The sequence below is a fragment of the Rhinatrema bivittatum genome, chromosome 4 (assembly GCF_901001135.1).
Source record: "Rhinatrema bivittatum chromosome 4, aRhiBiv1.1, whole genome shotgun sequence".
Lineage (NCBI taxonomy): Eukaryota > Metazoa > Chordata > Amphibia > Gymnophiona > Rhinatrematidae > Rhinatrema > Rhinatrema bivittatum.
Genome location: NC_042618.1, coordinates 470,847,702 through 470,875,310, shown reverse-complemented (window position 1 = coordinate 470,875,310; position 27,609 = coordinate 470,847,702). Strand labels below are relative to the sequence as shown.

The 27,609-nt window shown below is 47.7% G+C and overlaps 1 protein-coding gene across 1 annotated transcript in view; it reads right to left on the bottom strand.

Moving 5' to 3' along the window:
* The window catches only part of WDR91 (WD repeat domain 91), a 36,476-nt gene extending 17,623 nt beyond the window's left edge, over nucleotides 1–18,853 (bottom strand). Inside the window, exons 1-9 of the mRNA XM_029597238.1 lie at nucleotides 18,600–18,853; nucleotides 18,261–18,407; nucleotides 16,195–16,374; nucleotides 15,688–15,895; nucleotides 6,528–6,610; nucleotides 6,006–6,121; nucleotides 3,200–3,380; nucleotides 2,675–2,818; nucleotides 1,584–1,771 (exon numbers count right to left, since the gene is read on the bottom strand). Of these exons, the coding sequence (XP_029453098.1) occupies nucleotides 1,584–1,771; nucleotides 2,675–2,818; nucleotides 3,200–3,380; nucleotides 6,006–6,121; nucleotides 6,528–6,610; nucleotides 15,688–15,895; nucleotides 16,195–16,374; nucleotides 18,261–18,383 (1,223 nt within the window). The 5' untranslated portion in view covers nucleotides 18,384–18,407; nucleotides 18,600–18,853. The remainder of the gene's footprint in view (nucleotides 1–1,583; nucleotides 1,772–2,674; nucleotides 2,819–3,199; nucleotides 3,381–6,005; nucleotides 6,122–6,527; nucleotides 6,611–15,687; nucleotides 15,896–16,194; nucleotides 16,375–18,260; nucleotides 18,408–18,599) is intronic.
* Between the last annotated feature and the right edge of the window lie 8,756 nt (nucleotides 18,854–27,609).

The following is a 27,609-nucleotide window of genomic DNA, read 5'->3' as shown; positions in this document are numbered from 1 at the left end:
GCTGAGCAGACCGCAGACTCTGCTACCACAACGCAAAACTCCCCAGCCACCAAACAGTAGAGGTAGGAAGCCATCTCTACTTTGCCTCTCGTTTACCTTGTTTTTAAAAAAATAAATAAATAAAAAAAAACTTTACAAAACTTCAATATCAAAAAGGCTGGAACACAGAGCTGCAAAAAAAAAAAAAAACAAAAAACCAAACACAAAGGGACAGACAGCCAAAACCAGCTATGCTGAGCCTGCAGCCACCTCAGTGGCCTCGTGAAGGGGAGAGATCTGGACTACCAGATTGGACACCCCAAGGAAGCAAGGATCGAGCATACAAAAGGGTCACCAACCCCCAGCTCGTCCACCTCAACCAACAGGGATGGTTCCCCCAGGGGAGGAAGGCTCATAAACCTAAGTTAGCTCCCCAACTGCAGAGCTGCAGGTTTGCACCACCTACCATCTGCTGGAGACAGAGAAATACTGAGGAATGCAGACGGCACCAGGAAGTAGGAAGCAGTGTCAGTAAAACTGTCTCCATTTGCTGGCTGGGATGCAAATCACAGGAGTCTGGACTGATCCAGGTATGTACAGGGAATCCCTAATACCCGCGGTGCACGATGGACAAGCGACGCTCCCTGCCCTCCCAATACCCGCGGTGCACGAGGGACAAGTGATGCTCCCTGCCCTCCCAGTACCCGCGGTGCACGCTCCCAGCCTGCCCAATACCCGCAGTGCACACTCCCAGCCTGCCCAATACCCGCAGTGCACAATGGACCTCGCGGTGCACGAGGGACAAGCAACGCTCCCTGCCCTCCCAATACCCACGGTGCACGCTCCCTGCCCTCCCAATACCCACGGTGCACGCTCCCTGCCCTCCCAATACCCACGGTGCACAATGGACCTCGCGGTGCACGAGGGACAAGCAACGCTCCCTGCCCTCCCAATACCCGCGGTGCACGCTCCCTGCCCTCCCAATACCCGCGGTGCACGCTCCCTGCCCTCCCAATACCCACGGTGCACGCTCCCTGCCCTCCCAATACCCGCGGTGCACGCTCCCTGCCCTCCCAGTACCCGCGGTGCACGCTCCCTGCCCTCCCAATACCCGCGGTGCACGCTCCCAGCCTGCCCAATACCCACGGTGCACGCTCCCTGCCCTCCCAATACCCGCGGTGCACGCTCCCTGCCCTCCCAATACCCGCGGTGCACGCTCCCTGCCCTCCCAGTACCCGCGGTGCACGCTCCCTGCCCTCCCAGTACCCGCGGTGCACGCTCCCTGCCCTCCCAGTACCCGCGGTGCACGCTCCCTGCCCTCCCAGTACCCGCGGTGCACGCTCCCAGCCTGCCCAATACCCGCAGTGCACAATGGACCTCACGGTGCACGAGGGACAAGTGACGCTCCCTGCCCTCCCAATACCCGCAGTGCACGCTCCCAGCCACGCTCCCTGCATTCCCAGTACCCGCAGTGCACGCTCCCTGCCCTCCCAATACCCGCAGTGCACAATGGACCTCACGGTGCACGAGGGACAAGTGACGCCCCCTGCATTCCCAATACCCGCAGTGCACGCTCCCAGCCACGCTCCCTGCATTCCCAGTACCTGCAGTGCACGATGGCCGAGTGATGCTCCCCATACTCCTCTTGGCTCAGTACAATGAATGGCTGCTCTGGCTTTCCTCTCAGACCATCAACGCTGCAGCCGGAAGGCTTTGTCTGAGTCTGGTCCTTGTGTAACTCAGACACCACTTCCACTTCCAGGACGACATTCTCCGCCTTCTTCTCACTGCTCTGTTCCAAGCCAACAAAAAAATGGTGATGCAGAAGGAGAGCAGCACATCAGAGAGCTCAGGACTGGGAGGAGGGAGGACTCCTGAGACATCCCAGCACTGCTTACCAAGATTGGAAACTGGAATTAATCTTTCTAAAATATTTACCTAGTGATTTTAGTTAGGGAACAATACAAACAGAAAATGAAGACCAAGGGTCCATCAAGCCCAGCATCCTGTTTCCAACAGAGGCCAAACCAGGCCACAAGAACCTGGCAAGTTCCCAAACACTAAGAAGATCCCATGCTACTGATGCAATTAATAGCAGTGGCTATTCCCTAAGTGAACTTAATAGCAGGTAATGGACTTCTCCTCCAAGAACTTATCCAATCCTTTTTTAAACCCAGCTATACTAACTGCACTAACCACATCCTCTGGCAACAAATTCCAGAGCTTGATTGTGCATTGAGTGAGAGAGAGCTTTCTCCATCTTTCTGCAGAACAGATAAAGACAGCAGAGGACAGGGCGGAGGAAAGCAAAGTGATTTGCCTATCACATATCTGTTTATGTGCACGTCACTATTAAGAAGAAAAAGAGACAAAGAAGTGAAAGAGTCAGTGTATCTCATGTTTTACAATATAATACGCAGAGAGCCACAGCTCCTTCCCCAAGTGCTTCCACCCAAGTGGGAAGTTAAGTGACTTGCTGAGAAACACACACCAGTTCTCACTCTGTGTTTATGGGAAAGGATGAACCAGGCCCAGCGTGATGGCCTGAATCAAGCTGGGGACCTCAGATTGCTGCTCCCATCACCGCAGCCCTAAAATACAGCAACCAGCAGGCCGACCGCCGTCGAGGAGCTTTGTGCCGATAATCAAGGCTGTAATGGAAAGCCCTGGGCCTGCTCTAGAGATGCAGCCTCACCTGGGACATCGATTTGGACAGGAGCTCCTTCCTCTCCTTGCCGTGATCCTGCAGTCGCCGCTGCCGCTGTACTGCGCTCTGCTCGCTGGGGGCCACGCCCTTTCCGTCCTTGGTGCCCGGGGAGGGCTCCTTGGCTTTGGTGCTCTGAAATGCAAAGGAAGGAACGTGAAGGCTAAAATGTGTGACTATTAAACTGCCTTCACGTCCCAGTACGTGGGTTCCTTTTTAAGGCTCAGATGTGTGTGTGTGGGTGGGGACCAGAGCTATCCCTGTGCAGGCCGGCACGCGGGACGAGGCCAGAGCTGGGATTCTGTCATCCGCCGGAGAGGGGAGCGCTTTCACGAGCAGGCGGATCTTTATGGGTTTCAGGGTGTGAGAGCTCCAGCTCAGAACATGTCCTCCCGGGGCCCCCATGCACGAGCTCTTGTCTTGCACAGAGCATGCCCCATGTGAAAGCTCTGGCTCGGCTCTCCGCTGTCTCCCCCCCGCCCACTCGAGCTGCAGGCTGGAGCTCTGGATGGATACCTGACTGTTTGGCAGCTCCTTTTTAGCTAGCAGCAATGCTCCGCTCTGTGTTGGGGAGGCTCCCGATGACTGTGGGGACCTCGTAGGGCCCTTCTTACTCTGGGACAGCAGCGAAGACAGGAAGGAGCTCCCTCGAGGCTGGGAAAACTGAGAGGAGTTTCGCTGGCTGGGCAGCATATCACTAGGGGGGAAAAAAATACAGCAGCACCCCATGAGGACGAAAGAGAACAGAAGTACACAGGGGAATGCAGGTTAATGCACAAGGTGGGAACGCAATGTCACAGCTTACAATGCAAGAGAGAAAAAGAGTTAAGTACATGGTATAACAAATGCCATGCTGGGTCTGACCAATGGGTCCATTGAGCCCAGCATCCTCTCTCTAACAATGGCCAATCCAGGTCACAAGTACCGGACAGATCCAATAAAGCAGATCTAATTCCTGTTACTCACTCCCCAGGGAGAGCAGGAGCTCTCTCTAGTCCACTCGGCTAATAATGTGTTATGGATTTTTCCTCCAGAATCTCGTCCAAACCTGTTCTAAACCCCGCTATGCTCGCCGCCTTGACCACGTCCTCTGGCAACAGATTCCACAGCTTGATAGTGCGCTGCGCTTTAAATCTGCTGGTTGTTAGTTTCCAGTGGTGTCCCATGACTATAGTAGTATCTGAAAGGGTAAATTAACCATCCTTTGTTTACCCATTCCACCCCACTCATAATTTTATAAACTTCTATCATGCAGGCCCTCAGTCATCTCCAAGCTGTAGAGCCCTAGCCTGCGCCCTGCACAGTTTCTTGTCACTGGAAAGCAATTCCATTCCCTTTATCGTTTTTCTCACCCTCCTCGGCTCCTTTTCTAGTTCTTCTGTCTTTTTTGAGATGGGGGGCGGGGGGGGGGGGGGGAGCAGAACAGCACACAATACTCAAGCTGTGGTCGCATCGTGGATAGATACAGAGGCATTAAGATATTCTACATTTTTGTCTCCATTGCTTTGCAGGTGATTCCTAACATTCTGTTTGCTCTTTTGACCTCATACCAAGCCACAAGTCCAGAAGGTTTGCAATTTCATGTTTAAGTACTTTTAAGACTCTGGGGTGGATGCCATCTGGTCCCTTGAGAGGCGCGCGCCGAGCCGCAGGCTGAGCAGGCCAAGCCGCATGGCATGGCTAAGCGGGCCAGCACAAGAAAACAATTCACAATCGGGGGGCCGGGGGGGAGAGAAAGAGAGAGACGCGCGACTGCCACTGCTCGAACCCCAAAAACCGCCGGACGACGCAATACTGATTTTATTGTCACCTGTCGCTGTCCCTTGACGGGTCCTGAAATGGTCCGGCTGGGGTGAATGAGCCGGGCTACCCGGTATCACCCCGGCTGGGCTGGTAATAATTAGCAGGGTCCTCGACCCTTAGCATCAGCAGCCTACAAAACCAGGGGGGATGGCCCCCTCGGGACCTGCCAACCCCCTGGGAGGCTCAGACCAGCGTTGCTCTCAGTCTTCTGAAACTTCTTCCTAATAATTTTTTTTTTAAACTTAATGAGAAACAAGAAAGTGAAACAAAACATTGCCTAGCTATTTTTTTTTTTTTTAAATCAGTATAGACTGTGGGCCATGCTGGAGACAGAGTAATACTGACATAGGCTGTGGGTGGCACCCTGGTGTTCATGGCAGAGCCTGTCAAATCTTACTCTGTCTCCATCTGCTGGTGCGGAAGCAAAACCCAGGAGTCTGGACTGATCCGGTACGTACAGGGAACTCTCCACTCCTACATACTTCTGGCATTTGCATTCAGATATTTTTGAAGATTTTTTATGTGCACTTTTATTTCTATTTGTAGTCACAGCTTGCTTATTAGGAGATGGATACATATAGAGTAGAATCATTCACCTGTGCATGCTCTTTATCTATATCCACCTGGGCTACTTCAGCCTTAACCACAGCCTCTCTACTGGGATATTCTAACTTCCCTGCTTTTGCAAGCATCCTTGGAATATACCTCACTCCAAACCATGTTCTTCTGAGCAACTGTCAGCTTTCCCCGCGATGTAATTTAAATGCTGCTAGCGCCAGCAGCCTGGTTCCTGTCAGACTAGGCTCCCCCTTGCCAGAATGTTTCCCAGTTCTTAACAAACCTCAAACCTTCTTCCCTGCACCATCGTGACATCCATGCATTGAGGCACTGAAGTTCATCTTGCCTCTGTCTGGAGTCCTGTGTGTGCAACAGAGAGCATTTCCAAAAATGCTACCCTGGAGTTTCTGGGTTTCAATTCTCTCTCCAAAAGCTATATTTGGCTTCCAGAACCTCCCTATGTCATTTGTACCCACATGTACAACAGCTAGCTCCTCCCCGGGCCTCTCAAAATTCTTAACTAGGTGATGCGAGAGGTCTGCTACCTTTGCACCAGGCAACTTACCAAGTGATGCTCACTCATCTGCCACCCAGCTATCTAAATTGCTAATTACTGAATCAGCAACTACAACGGATACACACTCCTGAAGATCCAGGGCCAGAAAGGCACTGTACTTTTTTTTACAAAGAAAATTTATATTCCTTATGTGCAAAGCAAAATCACCCCCTCCCCCCCCCCCAAAAAAAATCCTCCTAGTACCAAGAGAACGATCTTAACCTTGTGGAGTCCCTCCTTTAATCTTTTTCTTTATAAAAATAATATATATATATATATGAAAGCTACAGTGCCCCCGAGATCCGTTTTAGAAGGATCCTCGTTTTCTTTTTACGAGGGTTCCTGCTCCTCGACCCTTTTTATGCTGCCCCAAGTCCTTCACTGAGAAAAGAGCCCGGCACTCACAGCTCTGAGTCCCCCAGCCGGTCCATGTTGGAGACATAAGCAGGCAACTTGTGATGGGTGCACCCTTCCTCATTCTCCTTCCTCAGCCGAGGCATCTCTGCCTGCACTGCGAACAGCTGCAACACAGGAGCAGTCAGAGAAATGAAGCTAACCCCTGCCATCTCAGTCTATCCAGAAGCAACAAAAGCACAGCGCCCCCCACCTCCTCTTATTCTTTTACGGATTTAGATGCACAGGGGGCTTCCCTCTTGCTCCTTTGGGCTAGCAGCTCAATCAGAACCTTTGACTTTTAGGGTCAGAAAGCCATAAGCCTTCATTCGCAGCTACCTGGGAGTATTTGCCCATCTTGCCTCTCGTTTATAACCCAGCCACTTTGGTGTGGGGTAGCACATGTGGTCTGTAAACTCCCCCCCCCCAAGGTCACACCCAGGCCTCGACTCTATCCCGCAGCTCAGAAAATGGGTGAACTCCACATTAATAACAAACTGGGGGGAAAAAAAAACCCCACCTCTGTGCTCTTACCTTCTGACGAAAAAGTTCATTCTCTTCCTGCAAGAGGGAGATCCTCTGACACTCCGAGTCAAAATTCAGAAGTGCTGGAACGGGTGCCGAAGGTTAAGGAGAAACAGCAGCTAAACGGTTTCAAAAGATGACCAGCACCATGTTAAGTGTCTCACGTCTCAGCCCCTAAATGACTCGGTGGAGCCCTTCACTAGTGACGGCCGGCCTTTGGGACGGGGAGTGAGAATGAGAGGGAGCATGGTCACTGAGCTTTGCTGGTTCTCTCTTGTTTTGCTTATATTAGTTCAAGCAACCATGAAGTGTTCAGTGTGAAAAAAATGAGGCTTCCAGCTGGGGAAGGGGGCGTGCAATGTTCTACGTGACTGCTACATCAGATCTGCCGTGTTCTAAAGAGAAACACTTTTTATCCTGTGGAAGGTTATTTCTAGGGAAAAAAAAAAAAAGAGTCACGGGGCTTAGGAGTAACCCAAGGAAATAGTTCTTCACAGAAAGGATGGCTCACTCATAGCACACTCCCCCAAGGGAACTGAGGGAGAGAAATCATTACTGGATAAGAGGGCAAGCAAAGAGAAATGAATGTAAAGCCAGAGATCAAATGCGCTATCTAACAGGCAGGGACAATGGGCAGCAGAACACTGCATGGGCTTTGAGGCACCGACACATTCTATGTTTCATTGTTCCCTTCCTCCTCTTATCACATCACTGGGCCGTAGGCTGGTAACTGTCCAATGATGCCATAAGCAGAGAAAACTTACCCCTAGTCCAATTCTTTGAGTTCAATAACCAAGAACTGAAGGAAGGGCAGAGAATCTGCACCTAAAGCCCTGAGTGGAGACTCAGAGGCCTAATAGGTGAATTTTCAAACACTGCGTGCATCCCCTTCAAACAAACATTTTTAGTAATGATGTAGAATGTTAAATGTTGAATATAAAATAAGTGTAAAAAAATAGTACTTGTGTGCATAAAATAGAATATACAGGGGTATATGCCATTTTAAAAACATTAAGGTACATGCATAAATCAGGATCCACGAATACATTTACATATGTAAAAAAAAGGGGGGCTCATCAGGGTATTCCAGGGAGAGGCAAACATTTATGCACGCTGCTATTTTATAAGAAATGTATGCATGTAAATAGGGCACTTCACGTGCACATATTTCCTCCTGCTCAATATCTGGAGTGATCGTAAACATTGTAAAAGTGAAATGACGACTGGGTGGGGGGACGTCAGACTGAAGAGCCAGGGTCTTCACGAGCTGCAGATGGACGGGGCAAACTGATAGACTAACTGGTAAAAAGGAAAATTGGTTCTTACCTGCTAATTTCCGTTCCTGTAGTACCACAGATCAGTCCAGACCAGTGGGTTATGTTTCCCTACCAGCAGATGGAGTCAGAGAACCAAAAATTTTGGGCACTGCTACATAACCAAGAGTGCCACCTGCAGGACCTCAGTATTGGCCTGTACCCAAGCCCAACAAGTAACTTAACCAACTGGTAAAGGGGGTTGGAATCCAAAACACAACAGCAAACCACTCGCCCGTAATGAAAGAACAAAACCACTAGACCACATCGGCCCCTGCTCCATCTAGAGCATCTGCAATAGTACAAAGAAAAAAATGTTCTTCAGCCAAACCTTACATCGCAAGGCAGTCTTTCGGTATCTGAAGAAAGGGGTGGGCCCCTGGACTGATCTGTGGTATTACAGGAAAGAAAATTAGCAGGTAAGAACCAATTATCCTTTCCTGAACATACCCAAATCAGTCTAGACCAGTGGGATGTACCCAAGCCACCCTACACCGGGAAGGAACCAGAAAGACCCGCACCCAGAACACTCTCCCTGAAGGACGATTCATCTTGCGCCCTAACATCCAAACGATAATGCTTGGTGAAAGTGTGGAGAGAGGACCAAACCGCCGCCCTGCAGATTCAATGCGGCGACAGAAGTTGACACTTAGCCCAGGAGGTAGCCTGGGCCCTAGTGGAATGAGCTCTGAGACCCAAGGGGACCTTACGCCCTTGGTCAACATAGGCCAAGCAGATAGCTTCCTTAATCCAGCGTGAAACAGTCGCCTTAGAAGCTTTGTCACCTTTAAGTCCACCGAACAAGACAAACAGAAGATCTGACCGCCGGAAGTCATTCGTAATCTCCAAATAGCATAAAAGAGCATGACGTACATCCAAAGGGAGCTCCACAAAGCACACAAAGCACCAGGTTCAAGCTCCAATCCGGAAATAACGGGCGGACATAAATGTTTGACACTCTTTAAGAACCTAGAAATATCTGGGTGAACTGCCACCCACCGACCGTGAAACCTGCCCCTTAAGGCACCCAAGGCTGCTACCTGGATCCGAAGGGAATTGAAAGTCAAACCCTTAGCCAACCCCCGGAGAACCTCCATTGACAATGCATCCAAGGAGCGCCTCAAAAAGCTTCCAGACTAACATAGGCAATAGAAGTAGACTGTCGTCGCACCTGAAGAAGAGTGGAAATGACCTGCTCTGAATATCCCCTCAATCACAATTGTCGCCTCTCTAAGCCAAGCCGTGAGAGAGAAGTGATACTCCCGATCCGAAAATATGGGCCCCTGATGGAGTAGACGCGGGAGATGAACCAGCTGTAGTGGCCCATCCATCACTATTTGAACCAGGTCTGCGAACCAAGGACGACGCGGCCACTCTGGAGCCACCAGTACTATGCTGCCTGGATGTCTCTCTATGAGTCAGAGAAGCCGACCCATGAGAGGCCAGGGGGGGAAGGAATAGAGAAGAATTCTCGTGGGCCAAGGACACACAAGTGCATCTAAGCCTACTGAGCCCATCTCTCGATGGGCTCAGTAGGCGTTCTACAGAAGCGTTCTGTCTTCGCATTGGCCCAAGTTGCCATCAGATCCAACTAAGGCTCACCCTACCTGGCGCCAATAAGGTTCCAAGCTTCAGGGGCCAGCTCCTACTCCCCCGGATCAAGCTGTTGCCTGCTGAGGAAGTCCGCCTGAACATTTTCCACCCCTGCGACATGTGACATGGTGAATCCTTTGAGATGGTGCTCCGCCCAGGCGAGCAAAAGCCTTGCTTCCAGTGCCACCACGAGACTCCTTGTCCCTCTCCTTACTGGTTGATGTAAGCTACCGTTATCACGTTGTCTGAGAACACCCGAACCATTCTGCCCTAGACTAGGGGCAGAAATGCTCGCAGGGCCAAGCAGACCACCCTCGTCGAGGCGGTTGATGGTCCAGGATCTCTCCGTTGGCAACCAGAGACCTTGAGCGGACTTTTTCAGGCAAACTGCTCCCCAGCCTGACAGACTGGCATCTGTGGAGATAACCACCCAATTCAGCTGGTCCAAATCCACACCCTGTTCCAGATTGCTGCGCAAAAGCCACCATGACAGACTAACTCTGAAAGCAGAGGCAACGGTACTTGGAACTGTTCAGACACCGGGCTCCACCTCGACAACAGCGCACACTGCAACGGCCGCAAATGAGCGAACGCCCACGGGACCAAATCCAAGGTGCAGGCCATGGATCCCAGGACCTGTAAGTGATGCCAAACAGTCAGATCCTTCCTCTGAAGGAGAGCCTTGACCTGAGCTCGCAACTTCGTCACACAGTCCAATGGTATCGAAAAGCGCTCCCAAGTAAATCAGCGACTGAGTGGGCTCTAAGTGACTTTTCTGGACATTTATGACCCAGCCGAGCAACAGCAAGGTGAGCATCACCCTCTGGACCGATCTCTCGCAGTGCTCCCATGACTTCGCTCGAATCAACCAGTCATCTATATACAGGTGAACTAGGACTCCCTCCTTGCGCAAAAATGCCGCCACAACCACCATGACCTTGGTAAAGGTACGTAGGTTGTCGCCAGGCCAAAAGGAAGAGCTTGAAACTGGAAATGTGGACAGAGCACTTTGAATCGGAGATACTGCTGGTGGTCCCGATGGATCGGGATGTGGAGATATGCCTCAGTGAGGTCTAAGGACGTGGGAATCAAGGTCTCCATGTGAAAACGGGCGACTGAGACACCGGTTCACCTTCTGCAAATCCAGAATGGGATGAAAGGTACCCTCTTACTTGGGAACCACAAAGCACACTGAATACCGTCCCTGGCCCAGTTCCGCTAGGGGAACTGGAACAATGGACCCGAGGTCGAGAAGCCGTTGTAGGGTCCCCTGCACTGCCTCACGTAGCTACCTTACACTCCACAAAGGCCTCCTGAACTGAGCGCGAAAACTCGAGAGTGTAACCATCCTGGACCACTTCCAAGACCCAGCAGTCCGAGGTAATCCTTGCCCACTCCGCGTAAAAGCTTGACAATCTGCCTCAGACAGCTTCTCTGATGGAATGGGTGCCCATGGCTTCATTGGGAGGGTTTTCCACGTCCAGCGCCCTGGCCTGTGGACTCTCTGCATGGGTGGCGACCTCCACGAAAGGACTGCTGATGCCTCGGCCTGGACCCCGAAGAAGCTAAAGGCCTACCAGAGCGCGATCTGCGAGAGTCCTGAAAGCAAGCTCGCATGGGGAAAAGCCTTCACTGGGGATTTCCTATCCTCCGGAAGCTGGTTGCCCTTGGATTCCCCCAGTAATTTTACCAATTGATCTAGATCCTCCCCGAAGAACAGCTTACCCTTGAAGGGGGAGGTTACAAAACTGCGACTTGGAGGACAAATCTGATCAATTTCACAACCAGAGGAGTCTATGAGCCGTTACCATGGATACCATACTAAGCGCCAAGGTCCGAACCAAATCATACAAGCTGTCAGAGACATACGCAACACCTGCCTCCAAATGCGCAGCCTACAAAGGCCCAGCACTGCCAACACTTAATGCCGCGGCCGCCTCCTGGACCCAACAAAGGCAGGCTCTCTGCATGAGGCTGGAACAAATAGCCGCCCGTAGACTGAGAGCGGAGACCTCAAAGACCCCCTTAAGCTGAATCTCCAGCCTGCGGTCCTGTATGTCCTTCAGTGCCGCAGCACCGGCCACGGGGATGGTGATCTTAGTCACAGCCGACACCGCCATATCCACCTTTGGCACCTTCAGAAGATCCAAAACATCTTGCGATAGATGGTAGATCTTAGTCATCGCTCTGCCCACCTTTAAGCGAGTCCCACTCCCGGTTAACCAGCTTTCGAATCTTCTTCGGCAGCGGAAAAGAGGTCATCGGACCACGAACCCCATCCAAGACCGGGTTAATCCCTTCACTGTCAGACTCATCCTGAGCCATCTTGACCCCCAGAACCTCCAAAATCTGGGGGATGAGAGGCCGAAGCTCCTCCCGCTTAAACAAGCGTACCATGCTGGGATCATCGCCCTCAGACGAAAGCAGCTCGTCTGGATCCAGGTCACCCTGGGTCCCATCGCCCATATCCTGCGGAACCCCAGGATCCTGATCCACACCAGAGACTGTGGTGTCCCCCAGCGGAGCCGGCAACCTATCTTCCGACTCAGGACCCCTGTCATTCCCCAGAAGGTGGTTGGGCATCTGAGGGCTCTCTGGGCACCCGCTTAGCCTGAGGTTCTGATGTAACATCCGGCCGCGCTGATCTCTTCAATGCCACCTGCCTCCTTGCCAGGAAAGCCTGGTGAAGCAGCAGCACGAACTCAGGACAAAACTCCCCTGGGTCCTCATCCCCCTCAGCTGAGGGGTCCAATAGCCCTGATTCCACCCCAAAGGAGCAAACCTCCTCTACAAGGGAAAGGATGGGAGGGGCCTCCTCATCTCGCAAAATTCGAGACGGGTTGCCGTCGCCCCCCCCCCCCCCCCCCATGGGGGGTGCCTTGAGCTGGAGGAACATAGGCCTTGCCTGACAGACCTTTCCCCCGAGGAAGGTCCCTCCTGCCCGGTGCTACAGGCAGAACAGAGGAAATCCCCATCAAGAGTCTGTCCTGTCACTCCACACACACAGCAGGCCGCCATTTTCCCCTCGGTGTGACATGAGCTGGCCCACGCAGCCACAAGGTCGTCTGCAAGAACTGAAGAGAGAAACCGGGAAAAACTCCATGCGGCAGGGGGAGATAAAAATAACCCGGCCAAGAGATGCGCCGAGAAAGGAAAGAGAAAAAAAACCACAAAAACGCGCAAAGGCTTCCCATCCCCCTGTCCAGTGGTCTACCCAGAACACCGACTAGGCCCGTGGGGGTCTAGCTTCCTCCTCGGCTATCGGTACAGCCTGGCCCGTCCCTCTAACAGACTCCGCTGCTCTGTTTTCTTTTTTTAAACTTTCATAAGATACCCTAGGAGTTTCAGGAAGCTGAGAAAGTGGAGCCGCTTCAGTGGTCGAGGGAACCAGAAGCCCCTGGTTGTCGAACCACTGGACCGCTGCAGGCGAGACATAGGCAGGGGCATCCAACCCCCCCGGTCGCCCAGCTTCCAGTGAGGGATGGCCCACGAAGATGCCTAACACCTCAGGAAGCTGAACTACTAGCCCTAGCTATCTATCTATATCTATATCTATACATAAAAATAATAGACTGCAGGAATGCACCTCTACCATCTGCTGGAGACCGAGAAATACTGAGGGACTGCAGGTGGCACTCTCGTTATGTAGCAGTGCCCAAAGCTTTTGTTCTCTGACACCATCTGCTGGTAGGGATGCATAACCCACTGGTCTGGACTGATCCGAGTTTGTTCAGGAACTGGTGATTTCATTGCCATGCACATTATAAAATCCCAACTTATGCTTGTAAAAGCAGACTTATGAGAGGTAAATGTGTCTAAATAATGCGAGTAAAATCTACTTGTGTATCCCATTAAAACTTTGGATACAAATACGCAGTTATACATTTGCGCACACTTAACCAGCTAAATTACGACTTTTCCAGCAAAATAGTGCCTTTGCTGCTGCTTATATGGACACATTTGAACTTATCTGGATAAGTAGTGCTTTTTATAGAGTTATCTGGCTATCTTACATATCCAGATAAGTCAGAAAAGTGCTATTTAGCTGAACTTATCCGGCTAAGTGCTGTTACTTATCCAGATAAATCCAAGCTTGCACGGCTCGCAGTCTTTACATACGCAAGCATGTTTGTATGCATATGTACTTGTATTTTATAAACTGCGCACATCGTATCTGCGGTTATAAATTACAGTACTAAACGTGCATGCACCCATATACATGCGTAAATGGGCAGGCACAAGCGTTTTCTAAAAGTTACCCTCCCTAGATGGATATCCTGGAGGAGAGGTGAGAAAGAAGGGATATGATAGAGAAATTCACATATTTAAAAGGTATAAATAATGCATAAGAAGCAAACATGTTTTCAGTGGAAAGGAAGTTTTACAAGAGGCCATGACATACATAGGGCTCACAAGAGGTACTTTCAGGTATAACGTTAGGAAATATTTTTTCAGAGAAAAGGGGATGGATGCCTCCCAGTGGAGGCAAAAATAGTAACAGGAGGTCAGGAAAAAATACAGGATGAGTAAAGAAGATTCCTAGGTACAAAGAAGTGAAGAGAAAGCTTGAGATCAGCTGGGGATTCCAGTATCGCGAGAGGTAAAATGGACAGAAGAGATGGGCCTTACTGTCCCTAACTGTCCTCATAAGCTGGAAGAGGGAAGGACTCAAGAGTCATTTGAACCCACTCACCCTCATACGATCTGATGCAGCCAAATCCTGTGCCACTTGCAAACACCAACCAGTCGAGTTGTTAAATTTAGCACAGCTGACTGAGCAAGAATTTCACCTTTGATCATCTGCTTTTGAATCTGCAAATGTTACACTATGTGTTCAAAGAAATCTTGTAATTCTAATGAGGGCCGAGCTGGGGTGTTTCAGAGAGCTCAGGGATCAGCAGTTTTTGGGCTAAGGTGGGGTGCGTCAGGGAGCTCTGCAGGAAAGGGGCTGGAGTGAGGCGTCTCTGAGATAGCACGGAGGCCTGCAGTAAAGGAAGGTGGTCCTTTTAGGAAAGCAGATGAAGATTACAGCCATGGTGAGCTGGCTGGTTTAATGAGAGAACTGGTAGAAGGGCAGTTTTTCCAGACTGACTGAGCAGGGGGATTATTAAATGTGCCACTAATGAGAAGGTTGGGAGTTACTCGGGATGAGATTTTTGTTGGGATTGTTGGGCTGGGGTTGATTTATTTTGGGGAGGGAAGATATTACTTTAATTGTGGGAGGCGAGATGGTAGCTGGACATGGTGCGAGAGTTTTGGTGGGGTTGCTGGGCAGGCTTGAGGGTTTGTTTGTTTTGTGGTTTGTTTTGTTTTTGGGGTTTTTTTTAATAGTGGGAGGGGAGCTGGTTCTTTGAACAATGTATTTTACTTTTTATTTTTGTTAGGTTATTTGCATGTTGTCATTAGTTGTGTAGTGAGTTGGTTTGTTCATATGTAGAGTGTTGTACCTAAAGTCTCAATGTGTGGAACTAGAAAGGTTGTAATTTTATGTTTTCTGAGATTGCAACTTGCCTAGAGCACTACAGCATGAGAGAAATCCAATAAAATAAAAACGGCCCAAAGTGGGGGTCTCACGGAGGGATCAGGGACCAGTAATTAAGAGTGCATTGGGTTGGTTTTATTATTTATCTTTGGTTTTCTCTGACAAACTGGAGGGAGAAAGCTTTGCTGTTTAAACAAAATCCTAGCTAGGATGTTTTTTTTTTTTGTTTAAACAGCAAAGCTTTACTGCTGTAAGGGACACCACATAAGAATCACTGTCCTTTACAATATCAAGCTTCAATCTATTAGAACTTACAACCTACCCTTGTGACGAGTGTTTTCTCTTTTAAAGACCACTGTGTGTTAATGGAAATGTGCGTTATCTAACTGCTGTGATTAGATGCCATTAACCCAGTAATTCCCAGCTTTGGTCCTCCTGGCCCAGCCAACAGATTTTCATTTTATCCATAATGAATATATATGAATTAAATCCACATACATCTGGTCTAAAAACCACATCAGTTAGCAAAAGGGGTGGCCAATGCCAGTCCTCAAGAGCCACAAAAGGCCTGGCTTTTAGGATTTCCATAAATGGATATGCATGAGCTAGATTAGCATACAAATCTATTTCATGCATATTCATCATGGGTTTTTTTGGGTTTTTTTTTTTTTTTAAGACAACGCTTCTTCCAGAGTGGGCCCTGTCCCAACTTCTGTATATAGGAAGGGCCCCTCTCCTCCTCTTTCAGGACACTCGCCTTTGCCTGCCACAGCAAGGATATGCATGCACTGGAATAGGACACTGAGGAAGTTGTGCAAAGACACAAGGAAGGTGTCTGCCCACTGTCGGGAGAAGTATGTGGCAAAGATGGGGTTTGTTTCTGGACTAGGGAGGAAAGGCAGCATGAACCAGTCCTTCCACTCTGCCATGTTCTGAAGCTCCGCAGCCTGCTTCTGGAAGAACTCCTGTGCCTTGTCCAGTCGGCCAGCCTGAAACAGACAGAAAATCTCTCCTTAGTATACAGTCCAAAATATCTTTTTCCCCAATTTCTCCCTATTATGAGTTTCTTTAGCCTAATGGCAGAAAAATACTTCCCCCTATTATCCCCCCACCCCCTTATAAGTTTTCAAAGTACACTTGTATGCTGCTTTCCCAGGAGTAAAAACCCAAGCCAAGATCCTTGTTTGGTCATTGGCATGTTAGCCTATAGCACTACCACAGGCCTTGTGGCTCAATCAATCAGCGATGCTTCAGTAGATCTCTCCAAACTCCGGCATAGATTTCACACCTGAACTGTGCAAACAAGGTAGTGGCGGAATAAGCTGGTTTTCAGCTTGTTGACAGTAGGCCGGTATACATCCTCCAGACGGCTGAACAAGCGGCGGTCTAGATAACCCCAATAATCTCGAAGGCTACCCAAATCATAATTTTGGATAAACTGCTGCAGCTGATCCACAATCTTATCCACCTAAGGAAAGAGGAAATGGACAAAGATGAAAGAAAAATAAGAACCAATGATTTTACTGTGACATGCTCCCATAACTCCTTCCTTCTAACACTTTCTCAGTTTCTGACAAGAGTAATAAGAAAAAGATACAAGCAGTTTATTGCCTCTTTTCTACTCAGTGCTCTTTTACCCTATCGGTATGAGAAAACCCCCCAGGTCCTACAGGCAGCTGACACTAAGAACACAAGAAATTGCCATTCTGGGTCAGATCAAGGGTCCATCAAGCCCAGCATCCTGTTTCCAGCAATGGCTAATCCAGGCTACAAGTACCTGGCAAGTACCCAAAAACTAAGTATATCCCATGCTACTGATGCTAGTGATAGCAGTGGCTATTTTCCAAGTCAACTTGATTAATTGCAGGTAATGGACTTCTCCAAGAGCTTATCAAAACCTTTCTTAAACCCAGCTACACTAACTGCATTAACCACATCCCCTGGCAACAAATTCCAGAGTTTAATTGTGTGTTGAGTGAAAAATAATTTTCTCCGATTAGTTTTAAATGTGCTACTTGCTAACTTCATGGAGTGCCCCCTAGTCCTTCTATTATCCGAAACAGTAAATAACCGATTCTCATTTACCCGTTCTAGACCTAATGCTTGCTCACCAGCACAGTAAAAAGATAACTATAATGTTAAATCACCATTGAATGCTAGTGCACTTGCAGAGCAAAATCAGGCAGAGAAAAAGAAAAAGGCAGAGTGAGGACAGAAGCTGTGTGTTGCTTATTTGGGACCACTGTAGACATTTCTAGCAATTAAGAAAATAAAAGATATCCTATGCTGAATCAGACCAAAAGTCCATTGAGCCGAGCATCCTGTCTGTGACTTGGATTGGCCACTGTCTCAAAGTTACCCAGCAGATCCCAAAGGTCTCAAAGATTCAGTTCTTGTTGCTCACTTCCAGGGATAAGTGATGGCTTTCCCAAATCTACCTAACTAATAATGGTTTATAGACTTTCTCCAGGAACTTGCCCCAAACCCCTTTATACACTATGCTAAACACCTTGACCATATTTTTCAGCAACATATCACCACAGCTTAATTGTACGATGAATGAAAAAAAATAATTTTCTCCAATTTGTATCAAATCTGCTGCCTGATAGCTTCAAAAGCATTCCCTAGTATTAGTACTATTCGAAAGGGTAAATAACAGTCCCCCATTTACCCATTCCATCCCACACATGATTGTATAAATGTCCATCATATATTCTCTCAGTTTCCTCAAGTTGAAGAGACTTAACCTGGTGCAGGCCAGCACCATTTTGTAGAAAGAAATTAACAATAGCCACACTGGTGGGACAGGGATCATACCTGCCTCATCTAGCTTACTGAATAACAGAGGGTATATTATTTCTCTACAGCTTTTCATTGCTGTATGAGTGGAGAATAAGAATGTATGCAGCAAAGCTTAGCACATTATGTCTGATGCTTCACCTAACCTAGCCTATGGGAAGTAATGATGAACTTCAGCAGTTGATGCTAACGGCCATGGAATGGATATCAAACCTCATAACACATATTTGAACCATGCCCTCACTTTCCTAATGCCATACATATGAATAAGGGAGATGACTGCCTGACAGGCAAGCAGATATTTTCCTCACACTGGTTTTATTTCTTCCTTTTTAGTGGTTAGTGTACTTCCCTTTTCATATAACTTGTACGTTCCACTGTAGGCAACTCTGAGCCCGTAGAGACACAAGTCAGCCAGGTTACCACAATATTCCTAATGAATCTCTGTAAGATAACGCTGCATAACAGGGTTTAAAAGTTTTATGGATCCAATTGGCTTGCAGTCTCCAAAACCATACGGCTCTCTCAAGCATACACTGACTACCGGGTACTCACCCTGAACCCTTTCTCCTTGTCCGCTTTAACATCAGCATCAAAGTGTTTGAGTGTGTTGATGAATCCTCTGAAGATGAGATACTCTCTGACCAGCTCGTCTGTCTGTTCCACTGCCGCAGTCATGATGGCTCTCTCTTTCTGCGTGTGCTACAAAACCAAAAGAATATCACAAAAAACCCCCCACAAAAAACACCACAGCTTGCCATCATACAGCAGGACAATCCGAGCGCGCTAATGGCCAACTGTTCGCACAACATCTCGACAAAGAGGACGCCAGGCTGTGCCACTTATTCAAAAGTCACCGCTCGAGGCTCTTCTGCACCCACGAAGAGCGCTTACCTGCACAAGACCTTGGCCGAGATTTCATGCTCCTGCGCGCTCAAGGGAGGAAGCGGGTACTTCTTTCCGTCTTTAAATTCGCGGGACTCTAAGCCTCCAGCTCCCAGCGACAGCTAGCAACACCAGCAGCAGCTTCCGGCGCACTCGCCAGTGACGTCACGAGCGGCACGACCGCAGCCGGGAAGGCGGGGACTCTTTCGTCATCAGTCGGCGTCCAGAGCTCGGCCAATGAGCGCTCGGGGAGCGGCAGATACAATTTAGCCCGGGAAGGCTGCAGCTGGAAGCCGGGGAGGTTTGTTTTACTTACACTCCGAGGCACATAAAATAGTATCATGGTTGCCACGATAATTCCCATGAATGTGTGAAAATGCGGGCCAAACAGGCTGAAGGCGAGAGCTTTTTATTGACCTACCTCAATACACCTGTGACTAGCTTTCCCGAGCTCTGCTTCCTTCATCAGGACCGTGAAGAGACAGCGCAGGCAGGCTGCGTTTAGATAGCAGAGTCAGCTAGGTTGTAATTTAAATCGGTGCTTCCCAACCTAGTCCTTGGGACACACCTAACCAGTCAGGTTTTCAGGATATCCACAGTGAATATGCATCAGAGATTTGCATGCACTGCTTCCATTGTATGCAAATTATCTCATGCATATTCACTGTGGATGTCCTGAAAACCTGACTGGCCAGGTGTGCCCAGAGGCCTGGGTTGAGAAGCACTGACTTAAAGGATATTTCAAAACTAGGCAAGAATGCTGGCAATGTTGCCAAGTCTTATGGTGCTTATGTGAATTCCATTATTCTGTATTTTTCCCAATATATTTTGCTTTATTTCTGATGTTTTGAATCTGTTCTTGTGGGGGGCAGGATTATTGTTTTACAATAGTCATTGCTTAGTTCTCCTATTCTGCTTCTGTCTTATGTGTGGCTGAATAATAATCCAAAAAAAAAATTCTCCAATAGATAATGATATTTCTGCAGGTTCTTACTCTTACCTGGTGTGTTGTGGTATTTTCTTGTGTTTTTAAGAGAGGAACACATTTTCCGGGTATGGTGTAATTTAGTTGCACAGCAAGGGGTAATCAAACCAAGTCCTACTTAATTCTATTTACACATAGTATGCTAGCATGTATTCTGGCTGAAGGCTGCACAATTACCTGGTTCCTGTTTTCACAAAGTTTTAACAGTCTATTTCTTAGTGACTAGTCAGATGAATCCTGAACCAGTGGGTTATGCACCTCTTCCAGCAGATGGAGATGGAGCAAAGCTGACATTACAGTATATATACTCCTGCAGTGACATCAGCCTGCCAGCTTTCTCCATCTCCAGCAGATGATGGAGGATGGGCATCTCCCTACTGGGGATTACTTCAAGTTTTAGAAGGAGAAATAAAAAGAAATTGAATTCGCCTTGCTCTCCTGTGGTTATACCAAATGGTCCCTCCCCTAACTGAGAATTCCTGAGGTGATTTCCGTGGTCCCTCAGATGAGTGCCTTGGTCCAATAACTGGTTTTCTCAGCTGGCATGGACTTAGCTATTTAAAACATCTGAAAAGTAGCAGATGCAGGAAGCCAAGCATGATGGTGACCATCATGCTTGGCTTCCTGCAGCCGGAGACTTTCCTGCAGCCGGAGACTTTCTCTATACTCAGCCGGGAAGGGTTGAGCACAGGTAAGGCTTTAAAAAAAACAAAAAGTCAGAGACAGAGTAGAAGAGTTGTTTGTAAGGCCTCCAGTCTCCGTGCTCGGCATGCTGTACCGATGTTTGGTCCCGCCCCCTAGGGAGGGGCAGCCTAGCAGGTTGAGCAACCCATGTGGGCTAGGCCCCGCTATTAGGCTTTTCTCTATGCTCTGCATGGTAGGCAGCTGTGGCGTTTTCATGCGCCTTTTCCTGCGCGTTAGGCTGCCCTTTTCAGGACTGTCGGTGTGTGCAAGTGCGTCTGGCTGTGTGACCAGGCTGTGCGCCCAGTTTTTGGATGCTTACTCGCATGCCTGCTTGGGCATCCAGCTGATAGAGGCTTCCGTATTAGGCGCACGCTTGCCTGTGTGGGCGCATTATTTTGCACTTAAGTTTGCGATACTTACATTTTGGGCACCTAACGTTTGGACGTATATATTTTACAGCATGAATTCAGCTGGTCGCACACCTTCAGTCACCTGTTAAGCGTACCAACAGACTGGCGCTTGTAGCTAAGAAACCTAAGCGCCTTTCCCTCTGTGTTGCCTGTGATATTCAGGCATCTCAGCCTGGCTTGCCCTCTAACTTGTGCCAGCTCTGTTTTGAGGCTCAGGGAGAATTATCTTCCTCTGATTTTACTAAGCCCGACTCTTCCCAGCCTGATGACAGCCTGGGTAAAGTCCATGTTAGGAGGGACACCTGACCTCGGAACTCCCTTAACTGGTTTGTCAGCGGGGGAAGGCAGCTCGGTGGGCACAGCACAGGTGCCTTCTGGTTTTGGCATGCATCCTTCTGCCTTTTCTTGGGTAGAAGTTTTTCAAGGATTGCAGCTCTTTCTTCAGCACCAGTCCTCAGCACCGTCCAATCCTGCCAGGTCAGAGTCACAGATGATGACCTCTTACCTGCCCGGTACTGCAGTTAAGCACCGGAGATCGGCAGCAGGTCCTCCTGATAGGAATCTGGATGGCACGGATGATGAGGCCGATTCTGACTCTAGAGGATGGGGAAATTCCTCCAGGACTGGAACCGTATATGACTATGTTGCAGTTCTTTCATAGAGATGAGCTGCCGGCTCTCATTTCCCAGACATTAAAGATGCTGGGAATACCTGGGACAGATTAGATTTCCAAGCCAAATAAAAATCCCATTTTGGTTTCTTTGCCTAAATCTTCTTGTTTTTTCCCTGTTATGGAAGCCATTCAAGAATTGATTGATCTTGAGTGGGGCGCCCGGGAGGCTAATTTCAAAGGGGATTGGGTTTTGGAAGGCCTGTACCCCCTGGCCTTTTGCATTTTCCAAAAGTGGATTTGCTTATCTGTGCCATCTCCAAACAGATGACTATCCCCATGGAGGGAGGAGCAGCCTTGAAGCATGTGTACAATAGGAGGATTGAGGCCATCCTTAAGCAAGCATGTGAAGCAGTGGCAATGACCTTGCAGATAGCTTCCTGTTGTTCCCTGGTGGCTCGCTCTTGTTTACTTCTCTCTCAAGAGGTCGATGAATCTGGATTTAATTCCAGGGAAGTTATGGAGCCAGCAGCTGCCTTTTGGTCCGCACCTCATTCAGAGGGGTGGCTTCGGTAATAGCGGCCAGGAGTCAGTTATAGTTGAGAAATTGGTTGGCCGATGCGACCTCCAAGGCTAAACATGAAATTGCCCTTTAAAGGCTCGCTCTTGTTTGGGAGCAAGTTGGAGAAATTGCCAGTAAGTGGGGTGAATCCTCAGTTCCTCAGTAGCCGGAGGATAAGAAGCAGACATCATGCTCCTTTGGCATGAGAGGTCGTGCCAATGGATGCAAGCATTTTTGACCCTACAGAGGAGCGACCTTTCGGTAGGTCTCAGTCCCGTGGGCTCGGGTAGTGGAGTCTCCCAATGAAGGTTTGCTGACCCACCCCCAGTAATAGGAGACAGGGAGGCGCCTCTCTTATCAGAGGTGGGTCGAAATCTCATCAGACCAGTGGGTCCTGGAGGAGATATGAGAGGGATATGCACTGGAGTTTCACAGTGTTCCTCTGGACACATTCATGGTATCTCCATGCCCCTCCCCACAGAAGAAGGAGGCAGTTGAGTGTACATTGTCAAGGCTCCTTAGTTTGAGGGCTGTGGTTCCAGTGCCTACATCTCAAGAAAATATGGGACAATATTCCATTTATTTCGTTATGCCCAAGCAGGAGGGCTCCTTTCATCCCATCCTGGACCTCAAAGGGGTCAACCGTCATTTACAGGTGACTCATTTTGCATGGAAACATTGCGCTCTGTGATAATGGTCATGCAGTTGGGGGAATTTCTGACCTTGGATCTGTCTAAGGCTTACCTGCATATTCTATCTGACTAGAGCAGATGGAATATGCAGGTAAGATGTTTTCTGCTATTCCCGATTTTGGGATGCCATGTGGAAAATTATTTTAAGCAGTTATTTAGATTATGTGAAGAACTTTCTACCACGATAGAAATTAGTGGGGCAGAGAATCACTGATATTGCTAGTGTAATTATTTGATAAAAGGCCTTTAAGTTCTGAGAATAAATATGCCAATTTTCTTAGCTTGCTTGTAACAAAAAACATGAGATCAAATATATTAAAGAATAGTTACACAGGAGGCTAACTGTGCAGATATCAGGGAAAACAGGACAGTAGCCACTTGGCCACACCTACCTGTTTGCTGATGTGATGACAGACAATTGGGGCCTCAAGAACACATGGGAGTAGCCCAGAGAAAAACTGAAACTAGACAGAGACAAGATGGAGGCGGTCCAGAGAAGGGAGACCAAAAAGGTGGAGGGTCTTCATCGAATGACTTATGAGAAGAGATTGAAGAATCTAAATATGTACACCTTGGAGGAAAGGAGGAGCAGGGGTGATATGATACAGACTTTCAGATACTTGAAAGGTTTTAATGATCCAAAGTCAACGACAAACCTTTTCCGTTGGAAATAAATCAGCAGAACCAGGGGTCACGATTTAAAACTCCAGGGAGGAAGACTCATAACCAATTTCAGGAAGTATTTCTTTACTGAGAGGGTGGTGGATGCCTGGAACGCCCTTCCGGAGGAAGTGGTGAAGACCAAAACTGTGAAAGGTTTCAAAGGGGCGAGGAATAAACACTGTGGATCCATAAAGTCTTGAGGATGTGAATGAAGTGAAGAGGCATGGGGGTGGCTTGCGGGAATGAAGGCTACTACCTGGTGATTAATACCCTTGTTCAATAAACATACACACGGTTAATGCGTCTCCAACATTGCTCTATGCTTCAACAGCAAGAGGAAATGTGAGAAAAAGGATTTGCAATCACAAATTAGCGTGGGAGTAGCTTGCTTGTTGCGGTGGTTACTACCCCAAACCAAATAAGCCTGATACTTCACTTTCAATGCATATCCAAGCAGTTCTCTGCTTCAATGGCAGGGGGAATGAAGATAAGAGGATTTACATTCAGACAATTACCAACAAGGACTGAATTGCATAATCTGGGTAAACAAATAAGCATGGATGTAGCTTGCTTGTTGAGGCAGTTACTGCCCCGAACCAATTATTTATTTTATTTATTTATTTAAAAGTATTTATATACCGCTTTTTAAAATAAAATTTTATCAAAACGGTTTACAACATGTTAAAATAAAGTAAAAATAAAATATAACTAAAATAAACTTAAAATACATAAATTTAACTAAATAGCTAGATAAATGTTAGCTAAAACAAATTATTAAATAACAAAATAATAATAATGGTAACATGCCATGGGTAAAGAGTAGGGAGGGTAAAAGGGATGGAGGGGGGGGAGGAGGGAGGGGTAGCAACTTATCGAATTGTAATGTCCTAGAAAGAACACGGATGGGATAATAGAAGAGAGACGTTAAGGTAATATGTATCTGATGAGAGAAATTTAGGGGATGGAGTTTCATTTTTGATCGGGGAGATGCTTAGTGGGAATGTTAAATGCTTGTTGAAAAAAGAATGTTTTTAAAGCCTTTTTGAAATGATGAGGATTTGATATTAAACGGAGTGGGTTGGGTAAAGAGTTCCAGAGAGATGGTCCTGTTACTGAAAAAGCTCTTTTCCTGGTGATATCTAATCTAGCCTGTCGTAGTGATGGAATGTCTAAGAGATTTTGAGTAAGTGATCTTAGGTGTTGGGTGGGTTTGTAAATGCGGAGTAAGGTGCAAAGCCAAGTGGATGTAGAGTTGTGCCTGATACTTCACTTTGAATACATATCCAGCGCAGCTCACTGCTTCAACGGTAGGGGGGATGAAGAAAAGAGGATTTATATTCAGACAACAACCAACAAGGACTAAATTGCTCAGGCTGGGTAAACAAATAAGTTTGGGAGTAGCTTGCTTATTGCGGCGGTTACTACCCCTAACCAATTAGGCTTGATACTTCACTTTGATGCAGCTCCAGCACTGCTCTCTACATCAATGGCGGGGGTGGAAGGAAATTAGAACTAAAAAGTTACCAATAAGGGCCTTGACCTCAGCGGTCAGAGAATCAGATGAGAAAAATAAGTGTGAAAGCTTGCTGAGCAGACTGCATGGGTCATTTGGTCTTCTGCGGTCATTTCTATGTTTCTATGACTACCATCCATATGGTGGTGTTGCTGCCAGAGAGGGGAAGGTCAGTGATGAAGTCAGTGGCCAAGTGGGTCCAGGATTCCTTGGGGGCTGGCAGCAGCTGTCATAACCCCCAAAGTCAGGTTTGCACATTCTTATTCATGGCAAGACTCTGTGTGGGGCAAGACTCTGTGTAATGCTTCATGTCAGTTTTCATTTGAGGCCACCAGTAGTGTTGCATGATTAATTCCAAAGTTCGGGTATTACCAGGGTGCCCTGCCAAGGGAGAGTCATGGGCTCACTGAAGAACCTTCTGTTGTAGACGCAGGGGCACTACAATCTTCCCTGGAGAAACTGTATATGTGGCAGCAACCATGATCTTTGCAGGGTCAATGATATGCTGTGGAGCTTCCAAAGAGCCCTCGGTGTCAAAAGAACGTGAGAGGGCATCGGCTCATCAGTTTTTCTTAGCGGGACGGTACCACAACCTTATTAAAAAAAACAATGACCAGTGGGCTTATTGGAGGTTCAGTCTCCGCGCTTGTGCTAGATGCTCTAGGTTTTTGTGATCCGTATAGATAGTTACCAGGTACTTGGCTCCTTTCTGCAAGTGTCACTATTCTTTCACGGCAAGCTTGACCGCTAATAACTCACAATCTCCAATGGAGAGAGAATTTCTTTGAAAAGTAGGAGCAGGTCACGAGTGTTCTATTATGGTTATGTTGTAGGAGGACAGCGCCTACTCCAAGAGTGGATGTATTTACTTCCAGCACAAATGGCTTGGACAGATCTGAGTGGTGTAGACACGGATCAAGGGTGAACTCCTCTTTGAAACGTTTGAAAGCTTGGATAGCATCCATGGTCCGGTTTTTGGTGTCCAAGCCCTTTTTAGTTAGGGCTGTGAGTGGGGCTGTCAAGATGGAGTAGTCATGGATAAAGTGCCTGAAGTAATTTGTGAACCCCAGGAAGCACTGCAGCTCCTTAAGACCCACCAGGTAGGGCCCATTCCAGAATGGCCTTTAATTTAGCAGGGTTCATACAGAGCCCTCGCCAAGAGATAATATATGCCAGGAAGGGACGTTCCTCCTATTCAAAATGCAATTTTCTGACTTGGTGTAGAGGTGGTGCTCATGGAGCCTCTGGAGGACTTGTTTTACATGACTTTGAGAAGAGTAGAATATCATTCAGGTAAACTACCACACAAGAGGTCGCAGAAGATTTCATTTACTATAAATTGGAAGACTGGGGAGGGGGCTTTGCGCAACCTGAATGGCATCACTAGGTATTATGGGGTTAGACAAAGGACACTCCTTTTTATTAGTCCTGTTAGACATCTCGGCGGCATTTGACACCGTCAACCATTCCATCCTGCTGGATCGCCTAGCAGATATCGGCATCTCCGGATCTGCCCACAACTGGTTCAAGTCCTTCCTCAGCAATAGGACTTTTAAAGTCAAAATCAACAATAAAGAGTCACCCCTAACAAAATCAACTCTTGGTGTACCACAAGGATCCTCCTTATCTCCAACCCTCTTTAACATATACCTCCTCACCCTCTGCCAACTGTTAACAGATCTCAACCTAATTCATTATCTGTACGCAGACGACGTGCAGATCCTAATCCCCATAACAGAATCTATCTCAAAAGCGCTCACCCATTGGAATAACTGCCTTCTATCCATCACTAATCTACTCAACAGCTTAAACTTGGTACTCAACGCCTCTAAGACAAAGCTTCTCCACATCTCCTCAAATGAAAACAATATCTCCCCTCCATCACCACACAATTCTCTCATTACCTGTAAGCAGGTTAGAGACCTTGGGGTAATTCTAGACAATCAACTAAACCTAAAGAAAATGGTCAATTCAACCTCCAAAGACTGCTTCTACAGACTACAGATTCTAAAACGACTTAAACCACTCTTATTCTTCCATGACTTCAGGACAGTCCTCCAAGCGCTTCTGTTCGCCAAATAGACTACTGCAGTGCCCTCTTCCTAGGCCTCCCCAAATCCACTACCAAACCACTGCAGATGATACAAAATGCGGCAGCGAGATTGCTGACCAGTACCAGCCGCGGCGAACACATCTCACCCATCCTCAGGAACCTACATTGGTTACCAGTGAATTTCAGAATTCTATACAAATCAATCACCTTAATTCACAAAACCATCCATCATCAACTTCAACTCGACCTGGAAATCCCATTCAAACTCCACTCCTCTAACAGACCAACTAGAGATATTCACAAAGGCACTCTGAAATATCCCCCCACTAAAGCCTCACGCCTCTCTACGACCAAAGACAGAGCTTTTTCGATAGCGGGCCCATCTATCTGGAATAGCATCCCATCAAATCTCAGATTGGAGCCATGCCTTTTAACTTTCAGAAAAAGACTTAAAACCTGGCTCTTTCACCAAGCCTTCACCGATCCACCAGACAATCACTAGTTGTCCTTCACTCTAACCCGGTCTGGCATTTATACTCACGAACAATGGACTCTGACACTTCCAGGTTAAAGCACCTTTTAAGCTTTTAACCCGTACGCTCTATGGTAACACTTTATATTTATTTCCTGCCTTATCTTCTTTCCAGCTTGTTGCAAGCTTCCAAGTTCCCTTTCCCTGTTGATTGTAACTTTTGACCTATTCCTACCTATTGTTATCTTTCGTTTACTTGAATTGTTACTCCAGTTATACCCTTGTTAAATGTAAACCGGTCCGATATGGTTATTTACTATGAAGGTCGGTATAAAAAACTGTTAAATAAATAAAAATAAATAAAATATTCACAGT